Raw genomic sequence first — 26,954 nt, 5'->3', positions numbered from 1 at the left:
AGTGTTGGAAAAGTATATATTTTGTGCTTAACTTAGTTTTATTTTAAATAGTTATTACCTAATAAATTATGAACATTAAGCCCATAATGAGAAGGCCTATATTTCCCAGGAAAAATGCTGAGGAGTAGTTGAACAACGTTTTCTGGTAATTCCGGTGAAGGGGGCACAGCTCTTACCAGCCATCTTATTAGCCTCTTCCAAATTCATAGGCAAAGCTGTGACTAAACAGGCAACTAGATAAGGCAGAATATTAAAGTAAAATGAAAATAAACACCTCCACAAATAATTTCTCTTGATATTAACTAAATTTTGTGCAGAGTGCTCAATAGGTTACTTGTCCCTTTGCCAAACCTCCCATGATCCTATCCCGGGAGCAGGTGACAAATGTATTAATTGATGCCCAGCTGTCATCACACTTAACATTTGCCCCAGGGGGCATCCTTGCATCTGTTGCAGATTTAGGGTTATTTTGGTATCACTGGAGTTAGATTTATTTAAGCAGCTGAACACCTATTTGTATTTGGATCTATAATTTCATAAGCAGAGAAAGAGGGTACAAGGATGAGCCTGCCAGGTTGATGGACTCCGGCTGACCTGAAGCCACATGGGAGGCCAGGCCTGGCTATGCCTCTGGGGCCAGGCTAAGTGCCCAGTTTCAGGAAGGCATTAGAAGGAGAGTACAGCTGGGGTAGAACTGTGGGAAAGCACTAAAAACAGAGCTCATGGGGCCAGTTCCCCTGTGAGTAGAGGCAAGAGAAGGATTCTAAATATCATAGTTGTGCAAGATGGAAGATGAAGAAATTCCATGTCCCTGAGTGAAAGCAAATTCATTTTACTGCTCCAGATAAAGGGATGGGAGAAAGGGGATAAATAGCTAATCTATGAAGGGGGTCTGTTTCAGACTGTACCTAATTTATACAGGTCACTTAATCCTTTCAACACAACCCTGTGTAATGGCATTAGCTCCATCTAATACCTATGTGAAAGTGGACGCTGAGAGAGGTTAAGTAGTTGCCTAAACTCACTGAGATTTCAATCTAATCTTTCTAACCCCCAAACTTGGACTTCTTCCATTACACCATGCTAATCTCAGGTTGCCTAAGTATCTTAACTCAAAAGAGAAGCTCAGTTGTCAATTTTTCTGCCCATTTCCTAAGTGGGAAGCAAGGGGGCACCTGCAAAAGTGTGGATTTCCATACATGCAAATTGGTACTTTGGTTGCAATTCCCTACTTTACCTGTGCACAGGGGCGGGGTTACATTTGTACTGATGCACCCTGGCTTGGTGGGCTGCTCAAGTGCCCTTTACATAGACTACTCATGGGGAGGAGAGACCTAGCTTCTGGTTTCCAACCAGAAATAAGCCACATCAATGGGAAGACTGGAATGATTTATAACCTCCAAACAAAATATGATATAAATCATCACTATTTGTCTCTGTTTGCCAAGTAGAGAGTCACATGTTTTAGTGACAAACAAGAAAGCTCAGAGAGCTTTCAAATCCACAGGCAATCATCACACCTCTATCTCCTAATGCACAACAGAGAAAAATCACAGGCGTTTCTTAGACAGGATTTGGAGTCAGGGCAAAGCACCAAATGGAATAATCCCACAGTTTTGTTATTAGTGATTGATGTTGAAAACATTAGCCCACAAGCTAAGATTCAATTTTGTATATAAGCTTAACACACAGATTTCTTAAAAAACAAACCAAAGCTTGACTTAACATATTTAATAGCATAAAAAACCTTCTGCTCTGTGAAAGACACTGTTAAGAGAATGGAAAGAGAAACAGACCAGGAGAAAATCTTTGCAAAACACCTGATAAAGGACCGGTATCTAAAATATACAAAGAATGTTTAAAACTCAACAATGGGAAAACAACCCAATTTAAAAAACAGGCAAAAGATCTGAACCTCACCAAGAAAGTATGCAGATAGAAAATAAGCATATGATAAGATGCTCAACATCATATGTCATCAGGGAAATGCAAGTTCAAGCAACAATGAGATATAACTATACACCCATTAGAATGGCCAGAATCCAGAATACTGACAACACCAAATGCTAGTGAGGAGGTGGAGCAACAGGAACTCTCATTGCTGGTGGGAATGAAAAATGGTATAGCCACTTTGGAAGGCAGTTTGGCAGTTTCTTACAGGACTAAACATATTCTTACCGTAAGACGCAGCAATTGTACTCTTTGGTTTTAGCTCAAATAAGCTGAAAACTTACGTCCACACAAAAACTTGCAGTTTTATTTAAAACTGCCAAAATTCGGAAGCAACCAAGAGGTCCTTCAATGAGTGAATGGGAAACAAACTATGATACATTCATACAATGGAACATTATTCAGTGATAAAAAGAAATGAGCTATCAAGCCATAGAAGACATGTAGGAAACTTAATTGCATATTGCTCAGTGAAATAAGCTGGTCTGAAAGGTTAGATACTATATAATTCCAACTATATGACACGCTGGAAAAGGCTCCAAGTTTTTAGGAAGATCGTAGAAAGATTAGTGATTGCCAATGCTTGCATCAAGAATGAACCCCAATGTAAACTATGGACTTTACTTAATAATAATGTATTGGCTCAACAAGTATAATAAATATACCACACTAATTCAAGATGCTAATAATATGGGAAACCTTGGGGGTTTGGGGAGTGAAGGAGTATATGGGAATTCTGTACTTTCTGCTCAACATCTTCTGTAAAAATTAAAATGACCCTAAATAATAAAGTCTATTAATTTTTTAAAAAAGCAACAGACCCACAAATAAACAAACACAAGATTGACCTAATACATTTAAGAGCATTTTGAGTTTGTTTCTTATTTTGATTAAAACTGCTATGAGCGCACTTTCCCCTGCCCACTCCCATTCTGTTCCACTTTTCTGTTAATAATGTTTATAAAAATGTCAACCAATATTAAGAACTTTCATCCAGGTGCCTTCCAGAATTATTCCTTTTTGTATATGGAAGTAAATTATTCTTCATAAGAAATGGGAAAATATATCTTTCATTTATTATTAACCCAATTAAAAATGATGAGTGCTAAACTAAAACTCCCAACCAAAATTCCAAAGGTGAGCAAAACAAAAGCCTGTGGAAATAAGAAAAAAGATAAGAACAATTAGAGTATTTTTTTAAAAATCTCCACCCTATCCGATACTGTACATTATTCTTGATGTAGATAAAATTATTATAAAATGACACATTATTTCTTAAAATAGGATTCTTAAAAGAAAAAAACAAAAACAAACCTACCCCAAGCTTTTTCCATGAGAGTAAATCCTCTCTGCTAAGTTTCAGATAAAACAGTCCTGGAAACACAAATATCAAACACGTGGATGTACTGGAACCTTTAAGGGGGAGGGAAAGTGAGGATTACTGCCAGACTCAGATATGAGGCTGGTAGACAATTTTATCTATTTTATTATGTGGATTTTTTTGAAACAGAAAACTTACCAACAACACCAAATACATTCTTAATGTCAGGAACATATATTGCAAGTAAAACAATGATAATATTGAGTGCCAGAGTGATCAAAAAATGGGGAATCCATAAGAAGGGGAAATTGGAGAAAAACACCATCATTAAAGCTTTTCTTGCCTGTATAACAAAAAGAGAAACAGATGTAAGCAAAGGGAAAGTGTGAAAGCCAAAATACTCGCTTAGGGAAACACATGAACAGTACCGCACCCATGATATTTCTGTCCCCTAAACCACTTAGTTCTCAAAAATATAACAAATTATTATCATTAAGTGCTAACTATTCATAAATTAAGAAATAAATATTTCTGTGTGATCTTCATACAAGTTATTTTGCTTTAATTCTTGAAAAAATTTCACATGCAATTGCAAGTTGCATAATTTTCAAAATTATCAAGAGTAACACTGTGTGATGAAATCTCCGAGAGTCATTTTCATTAAATTCAACAGAAAAACAAAAGATTTAAAACAAGAAAAGAAATCGTGCCATGGGAAAGAAACACCATTTACTATTTTATTTTATATTATCTGTTTCACAGCATGTAAATATGAAAACTAATTCCTGACACTTCCCACTGCTAAGGCAGGCTGCAGGCGGTCCCATGCACAAATGTTTACACAGCCCCTGCTGCACTCCTGGCCCTGCAGTCTGCACGGGGAGGGGGCAAAAAGTCTTGAAGGCCCACTTCTTAAGGAACTCACTGTTCAGGAATCCAAGACATCCATGCCAAAGCATTTATACCCAAAGCCTTTGTTTCCATTTTCTCAGAAATTCTTAAGATTCTTACGTATGGTAGCTAAATGCAGAATGAAGATCTGGTCTGTCCCTTAAATTATAATTGTAGAGCAAATAAAACAGCTTGACTAAGATTAAACTAGAATGTCTATGTGAAAATAAATTTATAATAAACCAGAAGGAGCTTCTTTTTGCTGACTTGGCTTTTTCCTCTTCATGCACATTCTTTTGAAAACAGAATACAGAATTAAAAAGGGGGGGGAGGGCCCAAAACCTTAGAAGAACTATAGTCTTTAAATTGGAAACAATGCTGTGGGAAAGCGTAAATCTAAACTAAATCTCAAAAAGCACAAATTAGCTTAGTGGTTCACTGTTATTTCAGTGCATTCATGGGGCTACATGCAAGTATGAGGTCTTTGATCAATTACTTAGCAAATGAATGAGATACACAAGGCTACACGGCATTCAAACATTCTGGTCTGCAAAGAATTAGTGTTGCCACATTAGGGAGCTGTACACCAGGCAACAAAACCTTTAAGGGTACTTACAGGGAAGTGGATTAGAGGGACTGTCAAAAGCACAGCAAACAGTATGCATAACTTCACAGTCCTGACAACAACATCATGTGGCAAGTATTTACTATAATCTTGGAGTATATCAGACGCCACTTTGTCTGTAAATTTGAAAAAAATAACAATAAGGATCACGTTAAAAACTACTAAGATATCAATAACAGCAAAATTATTTTCCTTTGCACACAGGGATCTTAATAGATTTTGGATTCTCAGTACCCAATTAATCTCTGGCCTTTTTTCTCTCCTATGAAACAAAGAGACATTAGTTAAATATCTTCTTGAAACCCACAATCTCTTCTTTTAATGAAACTAGAAATCAGCACAGGCAGAACCTAAATTATTACAATAAATATACATATATAAAATCCCTCTTTAGAACTTTTCCACAATCTGAAGGTTTTGAACATTTGTGCTGTTTGTTTTGTAAAGTGCTTTCATGTGTATGTCTACCGAATTTGATCCATATGATAATAAGAGATTGGTAGCTCATAGGGGCAGAGCTGGCACAGTCGTACACCCAATTGTTTTTTGGTGCCAAAGCCAGTACCTTTTCTTCAATACGACAATTTTTCTAGTCTCATAGAGTTGTGCACATTACCAGCTTCATCAACATTTCATCTGTAGATTCATCTTTCATAAACATTTTAGGAAGCTGGCTTACTTAGCAAGCCAGAGTGGCAGTGGGTGACAGAATCTGCACATGCTAACCATGCCTCGCTCCATGATGTTCCTCCATTCTCACACTTTCCACACCCAGGCCAGATAAGGGGTATTCAAGTGTGGGTGTTTAAGAACACTGCAGATCACTGCCTTGTAGGAAAAGATCAATTTGGACTTAAAATGGAATGGTGCTTTTTTAATTTGAATGTGTATGGTTTGGAAAAGATGCTTTGGAGGAAATAAACAAATCAAACACACCTCTGTTTTCAAGGAACTTAAAATTTAAAGGGCAGACGACACACACACACACATATAATAGTGTATAAACACAGATACACACATAATGGCAGAAGGTCTAAACAAATAGCTACGGTGATTCTGAACACAGAACGGTAACTATGGCCTTGGGACAAGCAAGGAGACCCAGGAAGGCTTGGGGAGGGGCCTCATAATGTAGTGGGCAGCAGGATGGGAGAGGGGGTTTGAAATCTAGAACCACACAGACTAATGTTCAAATCCCACTACTTAATAGTAAATTAACTTTTCTGAGTCCCTTGGTTCTTACATATGTAAAATGGAGACAATAATATATTGACCTATAGAGTTACTGAGAGCATTAAATGAATTAATGTGTGTGTGCTGACACTCAAAGACATGGGGAAGAGATTCTAGGAGCAAGAACCAACACAAGAAGAAGCCCTGAAGCAGGAGAGGGAATATGCATCTGAGAAAACGAGTATTCCAGAAGGACCACAACTGCTGAAGTAGACTGTGCTGTAGTTAGTGCAAGAGCAGTGGGTGAAAAGGCTGGAAATGCGTTTGAGACCCAGCAATGGAACTCTTCTGTGGTAGGGTCTGGACTCAGTTTGGTAGGCCACAGAGATGCAATGACTTATGAAGAACAGTGTATTATGATCTGAACTAAGCAAGAGGACAGACTGGTTGAAAAAGAGATCCAAAACAGGCATAGCAGAAGGCAACTGTCATAATCACTGAGAGGTAATGCGGATCTGGACCAGACTAGTGATCATGGAAAACTAACTGTCTGCATTATCAAAGATACACTTTACACAGTGCGGAACTGTGGACTAAGCAGGGGGTTAAAGTTGAATTCTATTCCCAAATCTGTGAGGTACTTGTGAGTTTTGGAGAAATATGGCAAACTTTTTTTTCTACTTTCTGAATCATAAAAATGAGCTATTAACACTTATTGCTTAACAACCTCATAGACTTTTTACATGGTCTGGTTATTATGCAACATTTGGGCATTGGCCTGGCTCACCAGAGGAACCCTTTTTTCCCCTCACCTTAAAATGCTTTAACATCTGTAATGAGAGCCAATATGAGTAATCTAGGTACATACTCATAGGTCTCTTTAATCTGACAAAATTTAAGTATTAACTAAGCCTTAGAAGCCCTGAATGAAAGAATCCCAAGCAGCTCCTGAAGAATTAGATTTATTATATATTCAAAATATCTGTTGCATGTCCACTTCCTACTTTCCCAGGATTAAAGCTTTCCTCTGAGCCCGACAGTTCTGTGTTCTTAGCTGAGCCTTACCATATGTAAAGAATAGAGTACGACACGCTTCTCTGGATTCAGACAAATCCCTACAAATCTCAGTAAGGACCCGATGGTGATCTCTGCAAGTTGTGTATGCTATTGAAGTCAGGAGGCTGTCCTGTTTAATACACATTGTCAAACTGGTATGAAGTTTATAAAGATACCACAGAGCAGCGGAAAGACCATGGGATTAGTATGCAGGAGGCCTGCCACTAATCATGTGACTGGTCCCTTTACCTCTTTGGGCTTTAGTTGCTCATCTATAAAATGAGTTGAAGCCTTAACTTGTGATGAGCCCTTCTGATTATGGTCTCAGACTTAATTAGCTATTTATTTCCACAAGACTGAGCACTACTGTTGTACAGATAGAAATATACCATAAAGTATTTTCCCTGGTTATGATTAACAACCCAAAAATGAAACACTGTGAACAGCAAATCAGTATCTGAATCTTCTGTTTTTGGAGAAGGAATTCCTTTTCTTTATTTTTATCTACCCTATCTATCTATCTATCTATCTATCTATCTATCTATCTATCTATCATCTATCTATCTATCTATCTATCTATCACCTACCTACATACCCACCTACCTGCCTGCCTATCTGTCACGTGACTTGTCTTAGATGTGCATTTTTCCGTTATATAAAATGTGGATACTCTGAAGAATCTGCATTGGCAGAGAAGGGTTAAGTCAGAGACAACATAACACCTTTACTTGATAATCAGGAAAATCCCTGTGTAGTAAACATTACATTTACACAATGAAAATGGTTAGCCTCTGTGTTCAAGCATCAGTGGGTGGGTGGGTGGGTGGATGGATGGATGGATGGATGAATGGATGGATGGATGGATGGATGGATGGATGGATAAGACAGACCGAGACAGATAGATAGACCGAGATAGATAGATAATGAGCCAGGTTTTTCCAAAAGTCCACTTGGACAAAAACTTGGAATGAAGGAAATCTGGGTTCTATAACATATTTCCTGAGGAGGTAGCCGATAAAGGCATTAACTTTGGAGAGAGTTAGAATTAGATTCAAATCCCAACTTACTATTCATTAGCTGGCCTAATTACTCAACCTCTATGAACCTATACCCTGCAGAGTTACAAGGACTGAGGCAGGCAATGTATGTAAAACACCTGGCACTTACATAATAAATATTAGCTCCATCAATGTATTAGCACCCATCCTTCTTCCACCTCTCTTTCCATTTAATACAGCTCCTAAGCATCCCCTGGTAATTTATGTAACTATTTCTCAGCTATCCTGGGGACTTGCAGGCCACCTGAGGTTTCTTCCAGATAGTTCTATTTATCCACAGGGGGAAGAAGGAACACCATCTTTTGGATTTTTTTTCAACACTGAACACTCCTAAGTATAATAGTATTTGTGCCGGGTGACAATTAGGAGATGAAGATACTGTAAGGTGTAGTATTCCATTCAAAGTCACACAGCTCTTTAGAGCAGAGCAGTTATTTAAACCCCATCTGTTGGATTTCAAAATCTATACTCTTTCCACCCGGCTTAGGAAAGGTGGCTATGCAAGTAAATGTTGTCCAAAAACTTGTGGGTTGTGGACAAGCTCTGAGACATAAGCAAAGCCCTGTTACAAGTCATCAGGGATGGCTAAAACCAGAAACAGGAGCACAGGCCATCAACTGTGAAATCAGTCACAACAGCTAACTATCACCAAGTAATAACAGCCATTTACGTGGAGAGTTGTTATAAAAGCATCATAACTGAAAAGTATACTGAAGAGTTTGACAAATTAAGTGTAATTTGTTATAACGTGTTTGTTTTCAAATTAAATAAGAGAGCTTACAGGTTTTTTTAAATCTTGTTCTAGACTTTTAAGTTTTACTTTTTCTTGAGGTTCTTATCAGAAGAGAAAAAAAACACATACCAAGCAGACAATTTTTCAAAAATAAATAAAAAACATTTACTTTTTTAATTTATGAATTTGAAAGAATCCTTTTAAAAAGTATGAAGAAAGGTCCTGGAACTGTACGAGTCGAGTGCGAAGGCAGAGACCTCTGACATGTAAGCAAACAACTACATTTCAGTGTAAAACCCTTTCCTTCCTCAACTCGTCCTGCAGTTAAGATGACCAGTTCTCCCAAACTGCTGAACTAGAGTCTGATGTATTGAAAATAAGATCCATTCTAAAATATTTCACACTTTTCTTGCAGAAAGACATCAATGTTCCTATGCCTAAGGTTTTATTCAGGTGTTTAAGGAAATCTGCATACAAAGTTATTAATCTTGAACTTGATCTACCTTTATAAGAGAAAGAAAATCAATTCTTTAGGCCCACAGAGCCACCACAGTATTGCAGCGAGTTCTGGCAGCCTGAACAAACTAACTTAATAATGAGAGGCAGAAACAAAGTTCATATTCAAGTGTGAGATCAACTATAGAACCATTTATTTTGTCATCTATAATTAAATAATATACTTACCATAAAAAGTGAGGTACCCAAAAAGTGCCAATATAAAATAAATGAGAAAACTTAAAGCAATTGCTGTATTGGTTACATTCTGCATTCTTTTCTTTGAAGGGCTAAAAGACAAAAATGGCAGAAGTAGAATCAGTGATCTGATTTATATTTATAAAAATAAGTCTTCCAAGCTAGTCAAAAGGATTCCTTAACCATTCAAGACCTAGTTCATTAGTTATTCCACACTAGAATTTCTGATTTGAAATTACTGCACAAAGATTACGCTTCCAGGAAACATTCTCAATTTGGACAGAATTAATTCTCGGTTGTTTTGTTTTGTTCTAAACTGACCCTTAGAATCCAGTGATGGAGGGAAAGGATTCATAAAGGAGAGTGTCATTCAGTCTGAAAGGCCTAAAAGTAAAAAGACATACTTAATACATTGAAAATATTCCGGGATTCTATGGTACCTTTGAAGTTCACAGTATATGGGCAATACTGAGGTATGGCAGAGAAATGAGAAGGCCATGGTGGGTATGGCATAAGCACTCTGAAAAAAAATTCAAAGACAAAATTACTAAATGCTACTCTGTTGAAACCACTACTTCACTTGACAAGAAGCTCAGTTCTTCAAAAAATCAACTGGGTTAAGTTTATTTCATTTTTCATAAATCATCTTTATAAAATAAGGTTTTATTTAGTGTGGATTTTGTTGTTGTTGTTGTTTCTAAGAGAGACACAATTATGGTAATCAGCAAATCTTTTCCTTGATAGATGGGCTGTCTGTCCTAGCCAGATATTTCTTGTTTGGCTTCTATATAGCATGTTACTTTTACTACAATAGCTGCTGTTCATACATTATTTGGGTAAGATAAAAATAGTTTAGATGAGAAAATAATATTTAGGTAAAATTCAGAATAATAACATATTAGAAATAATCTTACTGTAAATCTCAGTCTCTCCTAATAGATGCATTAGGAAACTTAAAGACATCTTACTACTCTAAGCGGAAATAATTGTTAATGCTTTTGAAACTGCTTTTACCAACTCAATCCAAGGCAATATCACCAATTTAATCTAAGGAAATACTGAAAATATTAATCGCATCTCAGCATCTTTGCCTAGGTTCTCTTTCAATGAGAATGAACATGCTTTATTCTAGACTGGCAAATTCTTAGAGATCCACTGGAATTCATGAACCTAACTTGTTTTTAAAAATTAGAATATTTACGAGCCAGAGATAGTTACAAAGCAAACAAAAGTTACTATCTAAATGAAAATACTGTTTCTACAAAATGGATGGAGATGATTTACTTTCTTTTCTCTGCTCTAAAAAAATTTTCCCCTACTAACTTCAAGCTCTTCAGCAAAAGAAGTTCCAGATGACTGAGACCTATCTTGGGACATAATGCTTCCTCAAATATTTGAAGGGAATTGGGAGGAAGGAAAGCTGTACTGTTTCCTGAGGCTGGATTAGGGGAATGAGACTTTAATTCACAAATTCTCTTTCATATATTGCTCAATTTCCTGGCTTGTCAATTATCCTACCTAGATCTTCAAGGCACACAGAGGCCTTTACCCTGTGAGATGTGGTAACCTCCCTTGTGGGGCCAGAGAGACATTTCTCATGTAAAAATTGTGGATAAAAAGGAAAATTCTGCATGGAGGAGTTACTGCACCAACATACTACACTGACAGAGTTGTACATGAGTGGAGGGGATTCTAGTAACTGGAAGCTGCATTTAGCGGAATCAGAAAGTATAGATGAAGAAACTTGCAGCAACAGGGAAGACTTTTAGCTCTTCCAGAATGACAGAGATTACCCAGATCACAGTTCCTGTCGCCTATGCTGATGCCAGGGGCTCTCGCAGACATTTTCAAAATCCTGGGGCTCTCAGAGAAGGCCAGGGGACTTGGTCTTCTAGTTTCCACTTAAGGCATCATAAATTTCAACTCTGGAATGTCTGCCAGAAGACATACTGGCAGTGCTCAATTGCTGGTCCAATGATGAGGCCGTTTTGCTACAGACCAAGGTTCTACTCACAAGGGAGGAGTTTTTGATATAATTGGCTATTTAGCTTTACAAGTCCAGAGGGCAACAGGAAGTCTGTATCCACAGAGGACCTTATTGGCCAGACCAGACATTTAGTAAATCTGTTCTTTTAGGCAGTTGCCCATTTAAAACAGGCTCCATTTAAAAGCATGCCAAAAAAAAGGTGGCTGTTTCATAATAGGCCACCCTGTGTTAAATAATATTATTCTTCTGGTAGGCAACCCTATACTTAGCACTTTCATGAAAATTAATTAGTTACAGGTACAAAGACCTAAGAGACCCTGTTACACAAATCTCTTAAAAGTTGAAATGTGAAAAATCAACCAAAAGTATCTGTTAATAACTTACACACCTCTTTGGAGAAATGAAAGAGCTTTGGTTTACAATCATCTGTAGCATTTGAAATCTGTTTAAGAGGATTGAGGGGAAAAAGAGAAACCAACAGTCATTAAAAGTCAGAAAACATCAACAAACATTATGAATTTATTATTACCAGGCTTTCAAATAAAAATATTTCAAAATAAAGTTCCAAATGCAATCTAGTCATCACTTTTCCTTTTATTAGGAAAAAGGATATTAGTCTGATTTTTTTTTCTTTTTAGCTTAAAATAAAAAGAAAGAAACTGAAAAGAAAACATAAACTATTACCTGGAAATACTGCTCTGTACAATTTAATGTCAGAGGACAAGGGATGGACCACTTTTTAATTATTATCTGTAAGAATAAGTAGAATCAACACTAGATTATTTCTTATAAAACTCATGACAAGAAATTGATTTCAAACAGATCAGTATTATTTCAATTAATCTAACACCATGCCAAACCACATGCTGGCTAACAGAGGATTCTTTGCTTGTATGATTTCCCCCAGTTAGGATGGGTCGCCTGGGGGGGTGGTGAGGCTGGGTGCTACGTATCTGTTTAGTGGGGACTTCCCCATTAAAGACAGAGTACTCTCATGTCAACTTTCAAAATTCCAATAGCATCAAGGCAGTAAAAACAAGCGCAACTCAAAATGAGAACACGATGCTTTTAGTGACAATGGTACAAGACTATGGTTATTTGTGGGCCTGGCATCAGTAGCAGATAGAGAAATTTTAACAGCCGTTTTGGAGATAGCCACAGGCAGAAGGAGACCTTATGCAAAGGATGGGCTCAGAGACTTCTGACATATAAGTACTGTCTCTCCTTGTTTCTTTCAGACTTACATTGCTTTCAGTGAATGCACATAAAACTGGCTAAGAATAAGGGCACGTGGCTAGGGAACCCCAGCTGTCAAAAATAAATTAAAAAAAAAAATCCCGAGGGATGCCATTTCCCAGAAATAATCAATTAAAATGTTTCAGAATTTTACTTTTATTTCTTCCTTTTTTCCTTCAGGATTTTACTTTTCATTGTGGGCATCCTGTTCCTAGACCTATAGTTGTGGTTGTGTCAACACTGCCATTGTTGCCCTTGTTTCTGGGCACATAATTACTCTGTAAATGTTTGCTCTAGGCTGAAACCCAGCACACAGAGGGGCAGGGAGAATAGAAGAAGCCTGTCCTTTGCAGGAGACCAGTAAGTAAATACTGCTCCTATTCCTATTGCTACTTGGTATTTATCTAGCTTTGGATTTAAACTAATTCAACCGAGATTTTATATAGTGATAAAACAAATCTAAGGAAAACATACACCTTTAGGATTAAGTTAATGAGTACACTAAAGAAAGACTCTTAATTAAAACCCTCCCCAAGGGGGTGGTGCTGGGGGAATTATAAGGATAAATCAGGAAAATTGCTTTGACATTTCTAGATAGGTTTTTAAAATGTAATAAAACTAAATGGTCAACTTACCAAGAGAAAAGAAAAAAAATTAAAAGCAATAATCTCACCATCTTTTTCTTGGTATGTTTTCCAAAACAGGAGATATATGGGTGGGGTAGAAGCTAGTCTCCTCAGCCCAGCTCCAAGCTCAGTGTCTTTCCTTTTATTCCTCACTAACAGTGGGGTGGTGGCAGCAACAACCATTTATTGTGCATTTGCTGTGTACCAGGTACTGCAATAAGGTCAGTATGTGAGCTACCTCATTTACTTTGTCACTAGACTTGCAAATCAATATATTTCAAAAACAGTGCTCAAAATGCAAATATAACCATTATTTTTCATTCATTAGAAGATATCATTAACCTGATTTTATATTAATATAAAATTAGTTATTACAGCTAATTTCTCTGCAGAGATCCATCCCAACCCCAAGCCTGCACAGTGGATTGGGGTGGGTAGGGGTGATGTCCTACGCAGCAGAAGTACAGAACCGGAATAGAAAAATACCCAGTGACAAGAGTAACAGGGAGTCCTTGCTCAGGGTGAAGATAGGATATGGTAAAGGATAATTCCAGGGGTTAGAAAGGTAGATGGAAAAAGATGATTAAGTATTAAAAATACTTTTCATGTGCACAAAAGGCCCTTCCCTTCCTTCACTCTTCTCCCAGTCTTTCCCATCTTTCAGTGCTCAGCTCAAGTTTACTTCCTTACACAACCTTCTTTACTCTAGCTCTCAGACCCTTAACTCCTGCAAATTTTATTCTGAAGCAAATAAATCAATACTTAATTATATATTACCTATACCGTTCTCTACTTTTTCTAATACATTTATCTTATCTCGCCTCCTACACTGCCAGATCCTTAAGAGCTGTGTCCAGGTTAAACTCCCACATGCCTAACACAGTGCTCAGTAGAAGGAAAGCTTCCGACTAAAATACATTCAAATAGTTCTTTATTTTGATTTCTGACTTATTAAAATACTTCTTAGAATACTAACCTGTTCTCAAGGCAGAACTTTTGGAAAAAATGGAAATACATTTGTGTTCTAAAATGGACCAAAAAGGTAAATCCATCTGGTTAGTCATTCTACGCCACTGCTAAAATAAAATGTTTTTTTAATTTTAGATATTTCAGAGGGGGCATAATTTATGCTAAAAAATTTTATGCTAAACAAGGATGTGGGGCAACAGATAAGAGTATAGGTTTTGTAGAGCATAATTTAAGAAAATAATTGTTTTCTGAATTTTTTAATGTAATCTAAATGTTATACAGATTTACAAACACATTTACAAAACTGACAAAAACAATTAATGAAAAATTGGCATCTTTTAAAAAAATTTGTGGTAATACATACACATGCCTTTTCCCTTACCACTATATATTCAAAACCTAATACTTAGCAACTCTAAAATAAATATGCCAATTAAAAAGGGAATTTGAAAAAAAGTGCACAGTGTCTTCATCTTCCCACTTTAGACCAAATTTAAATTGTGCTCACAGGTAAAAATATGAGCAGATGGTTTGTAAAGCATTACAGTAAGGGTATTATTTCCATATGACTGCTACAGTAGAAACCTGCATCGAATTAAAGAGTATCTGCAATGACAGAAATTAATCCAGTGAAAACTATGTACAATAGACATATTGTATCAATACATTTCACCTGCTTCAAACTATCAGCAATAAAAATCAAACTACTCCTACCTATGCAAAGTTTAGGATGCCAATTATCTGGGAGGAAAAAATTCATTAACTATATGGATTCTTGTTAATATCCATATGTTCATTTGCATACATAGGCCACTCCTAACCATGTAAATGCTTCTTAATCAAATTATGATGAAAATATTTTGTTGTTTCCCTCTTCATTGTGGGGCCTAAAAAAATGTATGTTCATGGATGTTAACTAAACTCACTGTGATGATCATTTCACAATATATATAAGTCAAGTGATTATGCTGGACACCTTACATTTATACAGTGCTGTATGCAATTATATCTCAATAAAGCTGGAAGAAGAAAAATAAAAGAAAGTGTATGTTCAATTCACTTGTAAGATACAAGTCAGACAATTTGAAGAGGGAGGACAATGTTGATAAATTCGACAAATGATTAAATGTAAAATTGCTGAGTATTTTGAGTTTTAAGAGCATTCATTAAAGTATAATTGTTTTTTGTACACGGAAACCAATGTCACTTCTACTCATTAAAGTGATCTGGAGTTGTTTTATCCCTGTATCCCAGAAGATCAGCTCAGACTAAGTTAAACGCTTCTTAGATTGTTTGGACAGCACAGAAATCTGGCTACTTAATATGGTTTAACTACTGACGTAGTATCTTGCTCTTTTAGGTGGCATTTTTCTTTTACTCATTTCTCATTAATAAGGGAGAATTTAATCAAGCTTATGAATTTAAAAGTTTAATCAAGCCATTTAAATATATATTCTTTTGGCAAGTTTAAAATGTTTAATCCTACTTAAGGTTTGACAGAAACTGTGGAATAAACTGCTACGCAAAGAGAAAAAAAACTTTTTCAAAATTTCACACAGAGATACTATCTTTGAGAGGTTAAAATCTGTTTTAGAAGAATTAGAAGGAAATAAGAAATTCAAATTCTCTTTTATCTTTATATTAAATTATTTTATGAATAGTAAATTAAGTTTACCATCTGATATTTTTCCTATAATAAAATAAGCTAATTTTTAAAGTAAGAAATATTACACATGTAAAGAAAAATATTTCTTTGCAGTAGTAGTTTTATGATAACTTATCTATATTGAATACACCAGTTTCTCTGCAGTAGTAGTTTTATGAGAACTTATCTATACTGAATATACCAGACATCCCAGTTCCTACTAGATCTCAACAGTTACGTCCCAGAAACTCTTGCTTCATTAATGGAACAAAGTTTCATAATTAAATAACTAGTGTCAAATTATTTTACAGATTAGAAACCAGACTGATTCTCATGCTTGAGTACCCCGAGACACACACACACACACACACACACTCACAGAGTATTGTACTGAAATAAAGTGATACACAACCTACACCAAGAATTACACTCCATCTAAGGTTTTAACAGAACTGGCGTGCTCTCCTTTCTAATTAACCACAAGTGATACTGAACTTGAAATGCTGGTCTAGCTAAACCTCTTCAAAACAGATAAAATGAAGAAAATAATTTTTTGAAATAAAGCGCTTTTGAATAACACATTGAAATAAAATGGGATACCTCCCCAAAACAAAAGAGTTAAAAGAAAAAAAGACATTAAGACAATGAGTTGAATTTTAGTGAGGAGATAAGTAATACACTATATTTTAAACTTACCACAAGAGCAAAGAACACCATAAAGAAAAATGATAAACTACTTGTGTAGCCAAGAAAGCCTGTAAAATAACAGTAAAATAAAAAGCAATTTATAAGGAAAATGATCCTAACATACAGCTAAAGCTATACATCTTGGGCATGTTTTCTATTACAGCGCTTGGTGTCTGGGGCTCGGGGCCGAGAATAACATTCCAGCTATCTGTCACAGGCCGTTTACGCAGCTCTGTACGGCAGAATTGGAACTGGCTTACCACTAATGGCACACTGTAAGGAAAGGCTGCTCTTTAATGTTCCGCTGTAAAGATTTTATTTTAGTGGGGCAGACAAAATACTACTGCAAACCAAGTGATAGGTTAACTAGACAGGGCTGAAGGCTGAACAACCTAAAATAAGTCCAAGTTCAAAACTACGCACAACCACCACCTTTCTGCTGAAAATGTGGTACTGTGAACTTTCAAAGCCCCTTAATATTATTTTCTTTCTTTCTTTGTTCTTTCTTTTAAACAAATAATGTTTTCTTCAACAAAGACTCACCCATTTTAGGAAGAAGTGCCAGAGGGAACACAATGACAACACAAGTGATGATTAGTAGTGTTTGTCCGTCAAGATACCAAGACCTATTAGAAAAAAAGTTCTGTTTTAGGCACAGGACTCCAGTGTTTGGGTACACACACACACACACACACACACACACACATGAAAAGCCCACTTCCTTTTGTTAAAATATGTGTGTGTGTGTGTGTGTGTGTGTGTGTGTGTGTGTGTGTAGGATTCTGATATTCTTACTAATGAAGTTATATTTTAAAAATGTATCAAAACAATGAAATGCCATTTTTCAATGACCAAATTAGCAAATAATTTAAAAAATAAGATAATAGTCAATGCTGCTGAGGAGTGATGAGGTGCACAAAACTGGTGAAAGTAAAAATTTTGTATATCACCTTTCTGAAAAGCAAGTTGGCAATAGATAATGAGAGCCTTCAAATACATAACACTTATAAAAGACCATTAAAAATAAGAAAACAGCCCTGGCTGGTGTGGCTCAGTTGGTTGAGTGTCATCACATGCACCAAAAGGTAACCGGTTTAATTCCCGGCCAGGGCACATGTCCGGGTTTCGGGCTTGACTCCCAGTGGGGGGCTTGCAGGAGGCAGCCAACTGATGTTTCACTCTCACATCAATGTTTCTCTCTCCCTCTCCCTTCCTCTCTTTCTAGAAATCAATAAAAAATATTTTTTTTTAAGTTTTAAAAATAAGGAAACAATCAGTAACAAGAACAAAAATTTTTGTAAAAAGATGTTTTTTGAAAACATTTAAAAGAATAACCACTGGAAACACACATCTAAAACCATGACAATTTAAAAATAAATTATGGAACCATGGTACAATCATAAAAGGTCATTTCATAGACATAATAATATAATGAATATTCAGTAAACATATATATAGAGCATGATAGCAATTTTGAGGAAGAATATAGATTCATTAAAAATATAAAGGAATTGCAATAAACCAACAGCCATTATCTCTGGGCAGTAGAATAATGGGTAATTTTTCTTCTTTATAGTTTATAATTTTCAAATTTTCAGGAAAGGACAAAAAAATTAATAACATTTTCATATAAAGTCATTAGAATGTTGAATTAGAAAAGATAGGTTTAAAATGTGATGATGTATTTAATTATTTTTAAAAACTGAGTGCACATTTTTTAAAAATCTGAAGAATATACTTAAAATACAAAAGGTAGATATTTCTATGTGGTAGCAATATGAGCAATTTTATTTTCTCCTTGTTTGCATATATATGATTTTAATTTTTCAATATAAAATACCTGTGCAGAAGTTTTAAAAAGTTAAGAGTTAATTTCCCAAGACTTTAATAGTAAAGACTTTACTTCAGTATGTAAAGGACAAACAACTCATGAAAGAAGTACACCTAGTAAATACACATGACGAAAAATCCAATCTCTGATGCAATTAAAGAAAGAAATAATGAGGCTGTTGAAATTAAACTAGTAAAATTATTTTAAACATAATATTTGAGGATGTAGCATAACTGGTCCTTCACATGTTGCTAGTGACCTTGTCAATCTAGTACTATCTTGGGGGAAAACACTGATAATATGTAGCAAGAGCAATGAAAATGTGGTAATCTACTCTAAAAAATAATCTAAAATATAAAGAATTCTACATGCATGAAGTTGTGAATGCAACATTATTATAATATTAAAAAGCTGGGGGAAATTCTATATATCCAACAATAGAAAATGTCAATAACAACATACTCAATGAAATACTGTGCAGCTTTTTTAAAAAGAGAGTTTAGTAAAATGGAAAATGGTAATCACAGAAATACAAGACGTATTATTATTTGTTATGTTTTTTAAAAGCTTTTGTGGAAAAATTCAAAGGAAATTAAAAGATAACAGTGATTAGACAAGAGATGGTATTATGTATCATTTTTATTCGCTTTCTTTTCTAAATTTTCTGTAATAAAGCTGTCATTTTTACACTGAAACATATATATTTATATATGTAAATGCACAACAATAACAAAGTAAAATCCATACTAATATGGGAGCCAGGAGCATCAAAGACAATAGGGATTACTTTTTCAAATAATTTGGCAGATGTTCTCAGAATTCTAAGTTGGTGATAATCAACCTCTGTCTCTATCAGATAACCAAAGTGTCCCACTGCCATATTCTATCAAGAAAATGGATAAATTCCTTGAAACATACAACATACCAACACTGAATCCTGAAGAAATAAAAAATATGAACAGACCAATAATAAGTAAGGCTATTGAATCAGTAATCAAAAGCCTCCCCAAAAAGAAAAGCCTAGGACCAGATAGTTTTACTAGTGAATTCTACAAAAACATTTAAAAGAATTAATGTAAATCCTTTTCAAACTCATTCAAAAAATTGAAGAGGGGGGGAACACTTCCAAACTCACTTTACAAAGCCATCATACCTTAATACAAAGCCAGATAAAAACACGACTAAAAGAGAAAATTACAGACCAATATCCTTGATTAATATAGATGCAAAAATTCTCAACCAAGTATTCGCAAACCAGATTCAATAGCATGTTAAAAGGATCATACAACGTGATTAAGTGGATTTATCCCTGGAATGAAGGGATATTCAACATATAAAATCAGTAAATGTGATGCAGCACATTAATAGAATGAAAGATAAAAATCATATGATCATCTCAATGGATGGAGAAAAAGCATTTGACAAACTATAACAGCTTTTCATGATGAAACCCCTCAGCAAATTGGGTATAGAAGAAACATACCTCAACATAATAAAGACCATATACAACAAACCTACAGCTTACATCACACTCAATAGTGAAAGGTTGAAAGCATTTTCTCTAAGATCAGGAACAAGGCAAGGGTACCCACTCTCAACACTCTTATTCAACATGGTACTGAAAGTCCCAGCCAGAGCAATCAGGCAATATAAAGAAATAAAAGGCATCCACTTTGGAAAGAAAGAAGTAAATAAATCTGTTTTTATTTGCAGATCATATGATCTTATATATAGAAAAACCTAAAGACTCAACACAAAAACTGTTAGAACTAATCAACAAATTTAGTAAAGTTACAGGATACAAAATCAACATACAGAAATCAGTTGGGTTTCTATATATTAACAATGAAATATCTGGTTTATGAGGAAGTCCCCTCTAATGTATCCTTAATGGGCACTGTGGGTGCTAACAGCTTCCTCTTTAACAGGACAGAAGGAACAACAGCAGAAATAGTGCCATGATCACAACTTGCCCTTTTCCACCCTAATCCATGTCTTTAGGAAATGCATGTGCCAGAAACGAAAACTTATGGACAAGTACTTCTAGGTCTAACGGACTTGAAGCTGTGCCCTCTGCATTTTCACATGCCCCTCAGTTCCTGGTAGGAGGGAGGCCTGAGAGAGGACACATATTAACAAAGCAAAACGGTATTCGGTGTGTTCATCTTCTAGCCACCCTTAACCAGGTATGAATCAGAATGAGAAATGCAAAATACCCCTCACTGAGGAACACCTGGCAACTAAACTTCTTAAGCTGGCAAAAAGCCCAGGGCTCTGTGCCTGAAATCGCCTTCCCCGGGGACTCAGTATCAGACCCAGACAGTTGCAACGCCAGGAGGAGAGGGGCCCAGAGGAGCGCCAGAGCAGAATCCAGCTGTTGGTGCTGCTGTCCCCGCTGTCAGGAAGGTAGAGCTGTGAAGGGAGCACGCTAATCCTCAGGACCAGGCTCTTTTCTCTTGCGTAAGGATAAAGGAACACTTTGAAATCATTTCAAATCACAATTTCACTCATGTTCAGAGAAGCCATGTGACCGCCCACAGCACTGAGCTGGCGGGCTGAAGATGACTTCACCTCCTCCCAGCAGTCACTCAGAATCACAGTTATGGCACATTAGAGCTGGAAGGGACCTCACAGATCACCTGGTTCAACAGCTTCATCTCATATGTCAGCACAATCAGCAGAGGAATGAGGGTGATCTTAGGGAGAAGCAATGGAAATATTCCCCTCTCCTGAAGAGTCACTTTGAGTTTATGGTGTTTTCCCGATACTGCCTCATTTTTCTCAAGACTGTGCTTCCTTTACTCTCCTCTTTACTAGAATGACTTTAAATTCCTAAAATTAAAAAACCCTATTCAAAATATAACTTATCTATCCCTGTGTGGCTACTGGTTATTATTAATCATTTCTTACCCTTATTAAGTTACATTAATAATGTCAACAATAAAGGCAATATAGTAATACACAGCCAAGTTAGTTTACATTTCACCATGCATGTCACAGAGGTGAATAAACTTTTAAAATACAAACCAGTAAAAAGAAATCTCAAAAAGCACATATTAAGTATGTATATTTTATAAATCAAGATTTTAAAAGACTACCCTAATCTTAAGTTCTTTCCTAAGCAGGGGAAAATAATTATCAAAGAGAGCCCCTGTTTTCCTACTGTGATATAAACATACACTCTCTTTAAGCTAATAGAATTAGAGTAAAAGGTTCTATACTACACTTCCTAGAAAACCTGTTTGATCTGTGGATTTAATCCTATATGATAAAAGTGTTCCAAGTATGAAATATAGAAGCTAAACCCTAAGCTGTATTTCAAGTGCTTTGGCATGCAGATGTTTTCTTCCCCCCATATTTTAATGAAAACCAGATTTATTTATAAGTTGCTTTAATTTCATTCTCGAATGGAATGGAACAAGAGTATCATGTGTTCTGAATTAGGGTCTAACTCACATCCCATATCAATTCTGTAACTCAAATGCAAGACAACTTAATTGGGTCAATCATATTCCCCTGACAAGATCATTAAATGTTAACAGAGCGCTTCCAAATTTTAACAGCCATAGATTTTTAAAATATAAGTTATCCTATGAAAAATATAGATGTCTTATAATAGTTTGGTATACCTGTTATAGCTTCTGACTTCTAATAGTAATTTTTAAATTGGTATATTATGAACATAAAGTTTCTTTTAAATAACATCTTTGTAAAGGTTTATGTTTCACAAAGATACATCAAATCTCACAGACGACTCAGAAAATAAGCTCACCTAAGATCTTAGCTGCAAGTCACTGTAAATCAAACTCTAAAACAAAAGCTTATCAATAGCAGATTGATCTCATTGAAAAAAATATTGCTATGTAACCCTACCCAGAAATAAACTGCCCTAGACAGTTACGTAAATTACCATAACATGTTTCTTAATTATTTTACAGCATTAAGCTTTAAAGACTAATGATTTATCTGCATTCTAACCAATATAGTCACTTACTAATTTTTCCAAAACTTTGAAATCCAAAATAAGCAAATATATATTAGATTTTAAACCCAAAGCTGTTAAAATGTGCAATTTTAAAACATCATAACAGAGATAATGCAAATTGGCCACAGTATTTTTACGTATATAATTTTCAAAACTCAATGTGTGACATGTAAAAATAACATTTTTATCAATTTTATACTAACATAAGTAAGATGAGAGTTAATTTTTATTTTTTTAAACAAGCCAGAAAAAAAAGCAAATAGCAATTGATTTAAATGAAGCTATGGTAAAAGTATCACTTTTAGAGAAAAAATACCTAAGTTTTAGTAGCAGTTCTGTCATATGCTACCTTAATTATTTCTAAAATTGAATATGTATTTTTATCCCTCCTCTTTCCACAAACACATATAACAAATAAAAAATGTGAAATTCAGCACGAAGAAAAAGGAAAACACATACGTGTGACAACAATTAGGATTAACATAGTTTATGCAAAACATTCACATTCAGAATTGACTCTGACCTTCCTGGCAAGCAGAGCAAATAAGAAAAAAATCATCTTTAATGTAGTCATTATTGAAATTTCTTCTCTTTTAATTCTGCATATTGACACTATGCTGTCAACTTACAAAAGCATGTGTACGTATAGTATTTTATTTCATCATCCCAACCATTTTGTTAAAAAGGCGATACCAGCACCCCCATTACAGCAGCTGCAGAAAACTAAGGCTCAAAATTAAGTTCCATGGTGAAAAGAAGTTAATTTCCTGAGTTACTGAATATGAAATGGGTAGGACACACACCCCCTTACTCTGAGTTTAACATTCATTTTACCTCATGTTGCCTTGAGTTCTTAGCCCTGAGTTATAAAAGAAATATATCACATAGAACTTCTTGAGTAACAGAAGTTGTCTGCGATATTTTTACTGCAAGCACAAAAGTGATTTTCACATAGCTATTTCTTATAGGAATTATTTATCAAACTAAGAGCATAAAATTTAAAAGTAACTATAAAACAGCTGTAGATAAAACAAGGTACTTGTTAAAAAAACACACCAAGGTACTTGTGAGCATCAAGTGTGATAATGAATGTGGAAACCTTGTGAACTAATAAAGTACTAAACAATTTTTCTGGTAATGAAAATCATTAAGAACTTCTACCTATCTTTTTTCAACCACATTTTCTTGATAGTCCTTAGTGAGATCTAAAGTATACCATACTTTTTATTAACAAATGTCACCCCAATAAATTTAATGAAAAATAAAGTATACCATACTTTCCTTATAAATATGTATTTGCAGTTATCTTAGTAGAACTCTTTCAAGAAAGCCAAGTTACAAAAGCTAAAAACTAAATTTTGAAAACTTGCCCTTTAAACCAGAAAAAGTTCAAATACTGGAGCAAAACAACCAAATATTTAAATCTAAAAGTCTGACCGCCTTTTTTGTTGTAGTTTAGAAATTACGTAAAATAACTTGATAACAAAATAATTTATTCTATCTTTTTGAGTTTATTTTTCTCAAATTTTCTTGTTCTACATCGTTGAAAAGTATAATTAATCTGTGTTTCCCCCCATAAAAAAGAGACGAGTCACTGAGAAAACAGTGTTTTTAAAATAAGGAGAAAAGGTATAATGTGACTTGGCATTGTTTATAATATTGTTAAAAAAAACAGTGCCTGAAAATAATTTATTTTTTCAAATCATGCTTTATAATAGGAATCTCACACAAGTATGGCTGTAACTTTCCCAAAGTGACTTATCCTTATACTGTGGTTGGCTGAAAGTGACAGAGGCACTATCCCCTCCATGCTTGGCTGTCCTTCACTCTCAGTGTTTGTGTCTCCCTCCATCCCCCCGCCCAGCCTTGCATATCCCAGGAGTGTCTCCTTTGCTCTTCTCCAAGACCTAGCTCCTACCTGCCCCGGCTGTCACCCTTTGCTCTTCTCCAAGGTCTAGCTCATACCTGGCCCAGCTGCAAGGGTCCCACCTGCACCTCAGAGGGTTCGCAGCACAGTGCTCTGTACAAAATGGATCATCAATAACCGTCTGCTGAGTGTTTGCTTCTCCATTGCTACTCTGCTCCTGCCTAAGATGTAAGTGTCTTGAGGGCAGGGACTACGTTTGTTTTACTTTCCACTCGCTTAATATTTATTGAATTAATTAAAAAATGGACACAGTGTGACGTATTTTTTTCTTACCCACTATAGTCGCCAGGCAAAAACTCTGAAATAGCAGTAGGAAGCTCTGTTTTAATAATTAAAAGATAAGATGACATAGCTGCAAAAAGAATAAAAAGAATTCCTGTTAGAATTCTATCATTTCCAACCACTTAAAGAATAACTTATCCAGAAACACAGATCCCCACTGGGACTATGTGGAAGATTAACTTATACTGCACTGTCCTCAAGGTACATATATACATGTATACCAAGAATGGAAATAACTAACTCTGTAGGGAAGAAGAATTCTAAGTTCACTAAGTATCCTTTGTTTACATTTCAAGTCCAAGTTACATTTCAATGATTCAAGTTTCAAATCATTTTGGTAAGAGAAAGGGTATTGATTATAGGTCATTTATAAATGAAATTTTGGTTGAAATTTTGCAAAACTTTTGTTATGTCACCCCTGTCCAAGGCATTAGAGGTTAGTTTAGCAACAACTGATATAGAAACAGGAGTATAAGTATAGCTAATAACTTTGATAATTTGTTCTTTCTTACTAGAGAGGGACCTCCCTCTAGAAGTCTCCCTCTCTTGCCCTTTCTCTGTTCCCCCGCCCCCACACACATATGGACAGGTTATGGCAAAACAAAAACAAAGTGCATAATGAATTACATTTTTAATTGTCCTCTAAAACAGATTATAAAAGATTCAATGGAAACCATTAGGCACATTAAAAGAATAAAACTTATAACTTTTATTCTACTTTATTAACAGGGCTCATCTGTATTATGTTACTGAAACCTGAAGCTTGCATTATTTCTCACATTTTACCTGAGAGGATTCAAGAAAAAAAACAAACAGCTTTTACAGCATTTTAATAATGATGTTATTTCTGATGTAGCTATAAAAAAAAAAAAAAATCCAAAAACGAAATCCTATAAACCTTCCATTACATACTGGGAAATAACTGTTTTACTATGGCTACAGAGTACAGAACTCACTGATATAGAAATACTTGAGTTTAAGCTTAAATGCTTAAGTATATAAAAACCCGGATGATTTGGAGTCAGAATGTCAGTTTAACAGAGTAATTAATCTCTCTTTCCCCCAGAGATTAACTATATATGGAAAAAGAGCCAAAAAGAAGATGTCCATGGAAAGTAAAGAGTGCACTCTGCGTGCACGTTAATTTTATTACTTATATATTTCAGACACCCCTCACTCTCTCCTTAGACCTACAGAAACTAAGAACACGAATGAATGCCAAATCTGAAAGGCAAAAATCTAGGGGGAAGTGATTAAAAGGTTCAAAGAGTTTAAGAAGAATGTGTATTTCTCAATCAACATATTTAAAAGAAGCTGAACTTCTGCACAATTACAGTGCTGTCTGACCAGTCAACCCTGGAGACAGAAAAAAAGAATATATATGTACTACTTTGTGTATAAATTTGTATGAAGATAGAAAACACACAAACAAACATACATTCAATTTTTTTAAGTAAAATAACATGTACCTATGGCAAAGTAAGATTTACAACAGTTAAGTAACCACTTCTTTGTAATGAAAATGTACATATACACATTTTCCACTTTGTGACTATTTGTTTTCCCCCAGCAGTACAGTACATTTCTTCACACCCTCTTTGACTTGAGGGTTATTATAACTGACTGTATGTGAAAAGGTGTTCTATACTGTTTACACTCTCACAAGGAAAAATGCTACCAATTTGGTTTAATTTCTTCCACTCAAGGATTTGAAGTCTCTGTTTATAATACTTTATCTAGACCAAAGAATCATACACATATGGTGTGATGATAAAAATCAGAAACTGAATTTTCTGAAGCTGGCCTAGAGCTACTTAAATATATCTTACCAGGAAAAAAAAAAAAGACAAAAATACCCTGAGAACAAGGAATGCAGACTTCCTACACAATGTAACTTATTATCTGCCCATCAGTCTTTCTTGCTTGGATTAATCCAACACCACATGGATTTCTGAAGTTTCAGACATTCATCTCTTTCAGTAATTTTCTATTATTTCTTTTAGATCTTTAGTTGTAAAAAGCTTCAATGAATATGAGATCATATTTCTTTCTAATATACAATCTGTCATTCTTCCCAGAATTCTATTAGCCCCTGGCTAATCATTTGATCACTTTTATCCCCTGCTGTAGCCTTAACTCTGGTTTTCAAATGGGTGTCCGATTTCATTAGATTCCAGTCTCAAGAATCATGTATATTTCAAGAAATGTAAACTCAGCAAACAAATGTTTCTCTCTCCAAAAAAGATCTCAGCATACAAGATATAAAAATATAATAAAAC

The 26,954-nt window shown here is 35.3% G+C and overlaps 1 protein-coding gene across 6 annotated transcripts in view; it reads right to left on the bottom strand.

The window, feature by feature from the left end:
• The window catches only part of SLC38A6 (solute carrier family 38 member 6), a 96,900-nt gene that overhangs the window by 41,704 nt on the left and 28,242 nt on the right, over positions 1 to 26,954 (bottom strand). For 4 of the 6 annotated variants that reach the window (XR_013997375.1, XM_081115941.1, XM_081115939.1 and 1 more), the window contains exons 6-15: positions 24,667 to 24,745; positions 17,194 to 17,276; positions 16,660 to 16,718; positions 12,172 to 12,237; positions 11,876 to 11,929; positions 9,941 to 10,020; positions 9,492 to 9,592; positions 4,779 to 4,903; positions 3,470 to 3,614; positions 3,269 to 3,363 (exon numbers count right to left, since the gene is read on the bottom strand). Coding sequence is in view for 5 of the 6 variants with exons in the window: in XM_081115941.1 (XP_080972067.1) it covers positions 3,269 to 3,363; positions 3,470 to 3,614; positions 4,779 to 4,903; positions 9,492 to 9,592; positions 9,941 to 10,020; positions 11,876 to 11,929; positions 12,172 to 12,237; positions 16,660 to 16,718; positions 17,194 to 17,276; positions 24,667 to 24,745 (887 nt within the window). In the remaining variant the exon portion in view is untranslated. Of the gene's footprint in view, positions 1 to 1,589; positions 3,105 to 3,268; positions 3,364 to 3,469; positions 3,615 to 4,778; positions 4,904 to 9,491; positions 9,593 to 9,940; positions 10,021 to 11,875; positions 11,930 to 12,171; positions 12,238 to 16,659; positions 16,719 to 17,193; positions 17,277 to 24,666; positions 24,746 to 26,954 lie in introns of those variants that run through there. The other 2 variants (XM_081115937.1, XM_081115938.1) reach the window with 2 other exon arrangements.

Source organism: Miniopterus schreibersii, assembly GCF_964146895.1.
Source record: "Miniopterus schreibersii genome assembly, chromosome: 1".
NCBI lineage: Eukaryota > Metazoa > Chordata > Mammalia > Chiroptera > Miniopteridae > Miniopterus > Miniopterus schreibersii.
The sequence above is the reverse complement of the archived record's forward strand: the minus strand, read 5'-3'. Positions and strand labels throughout refer to the sequence as shown.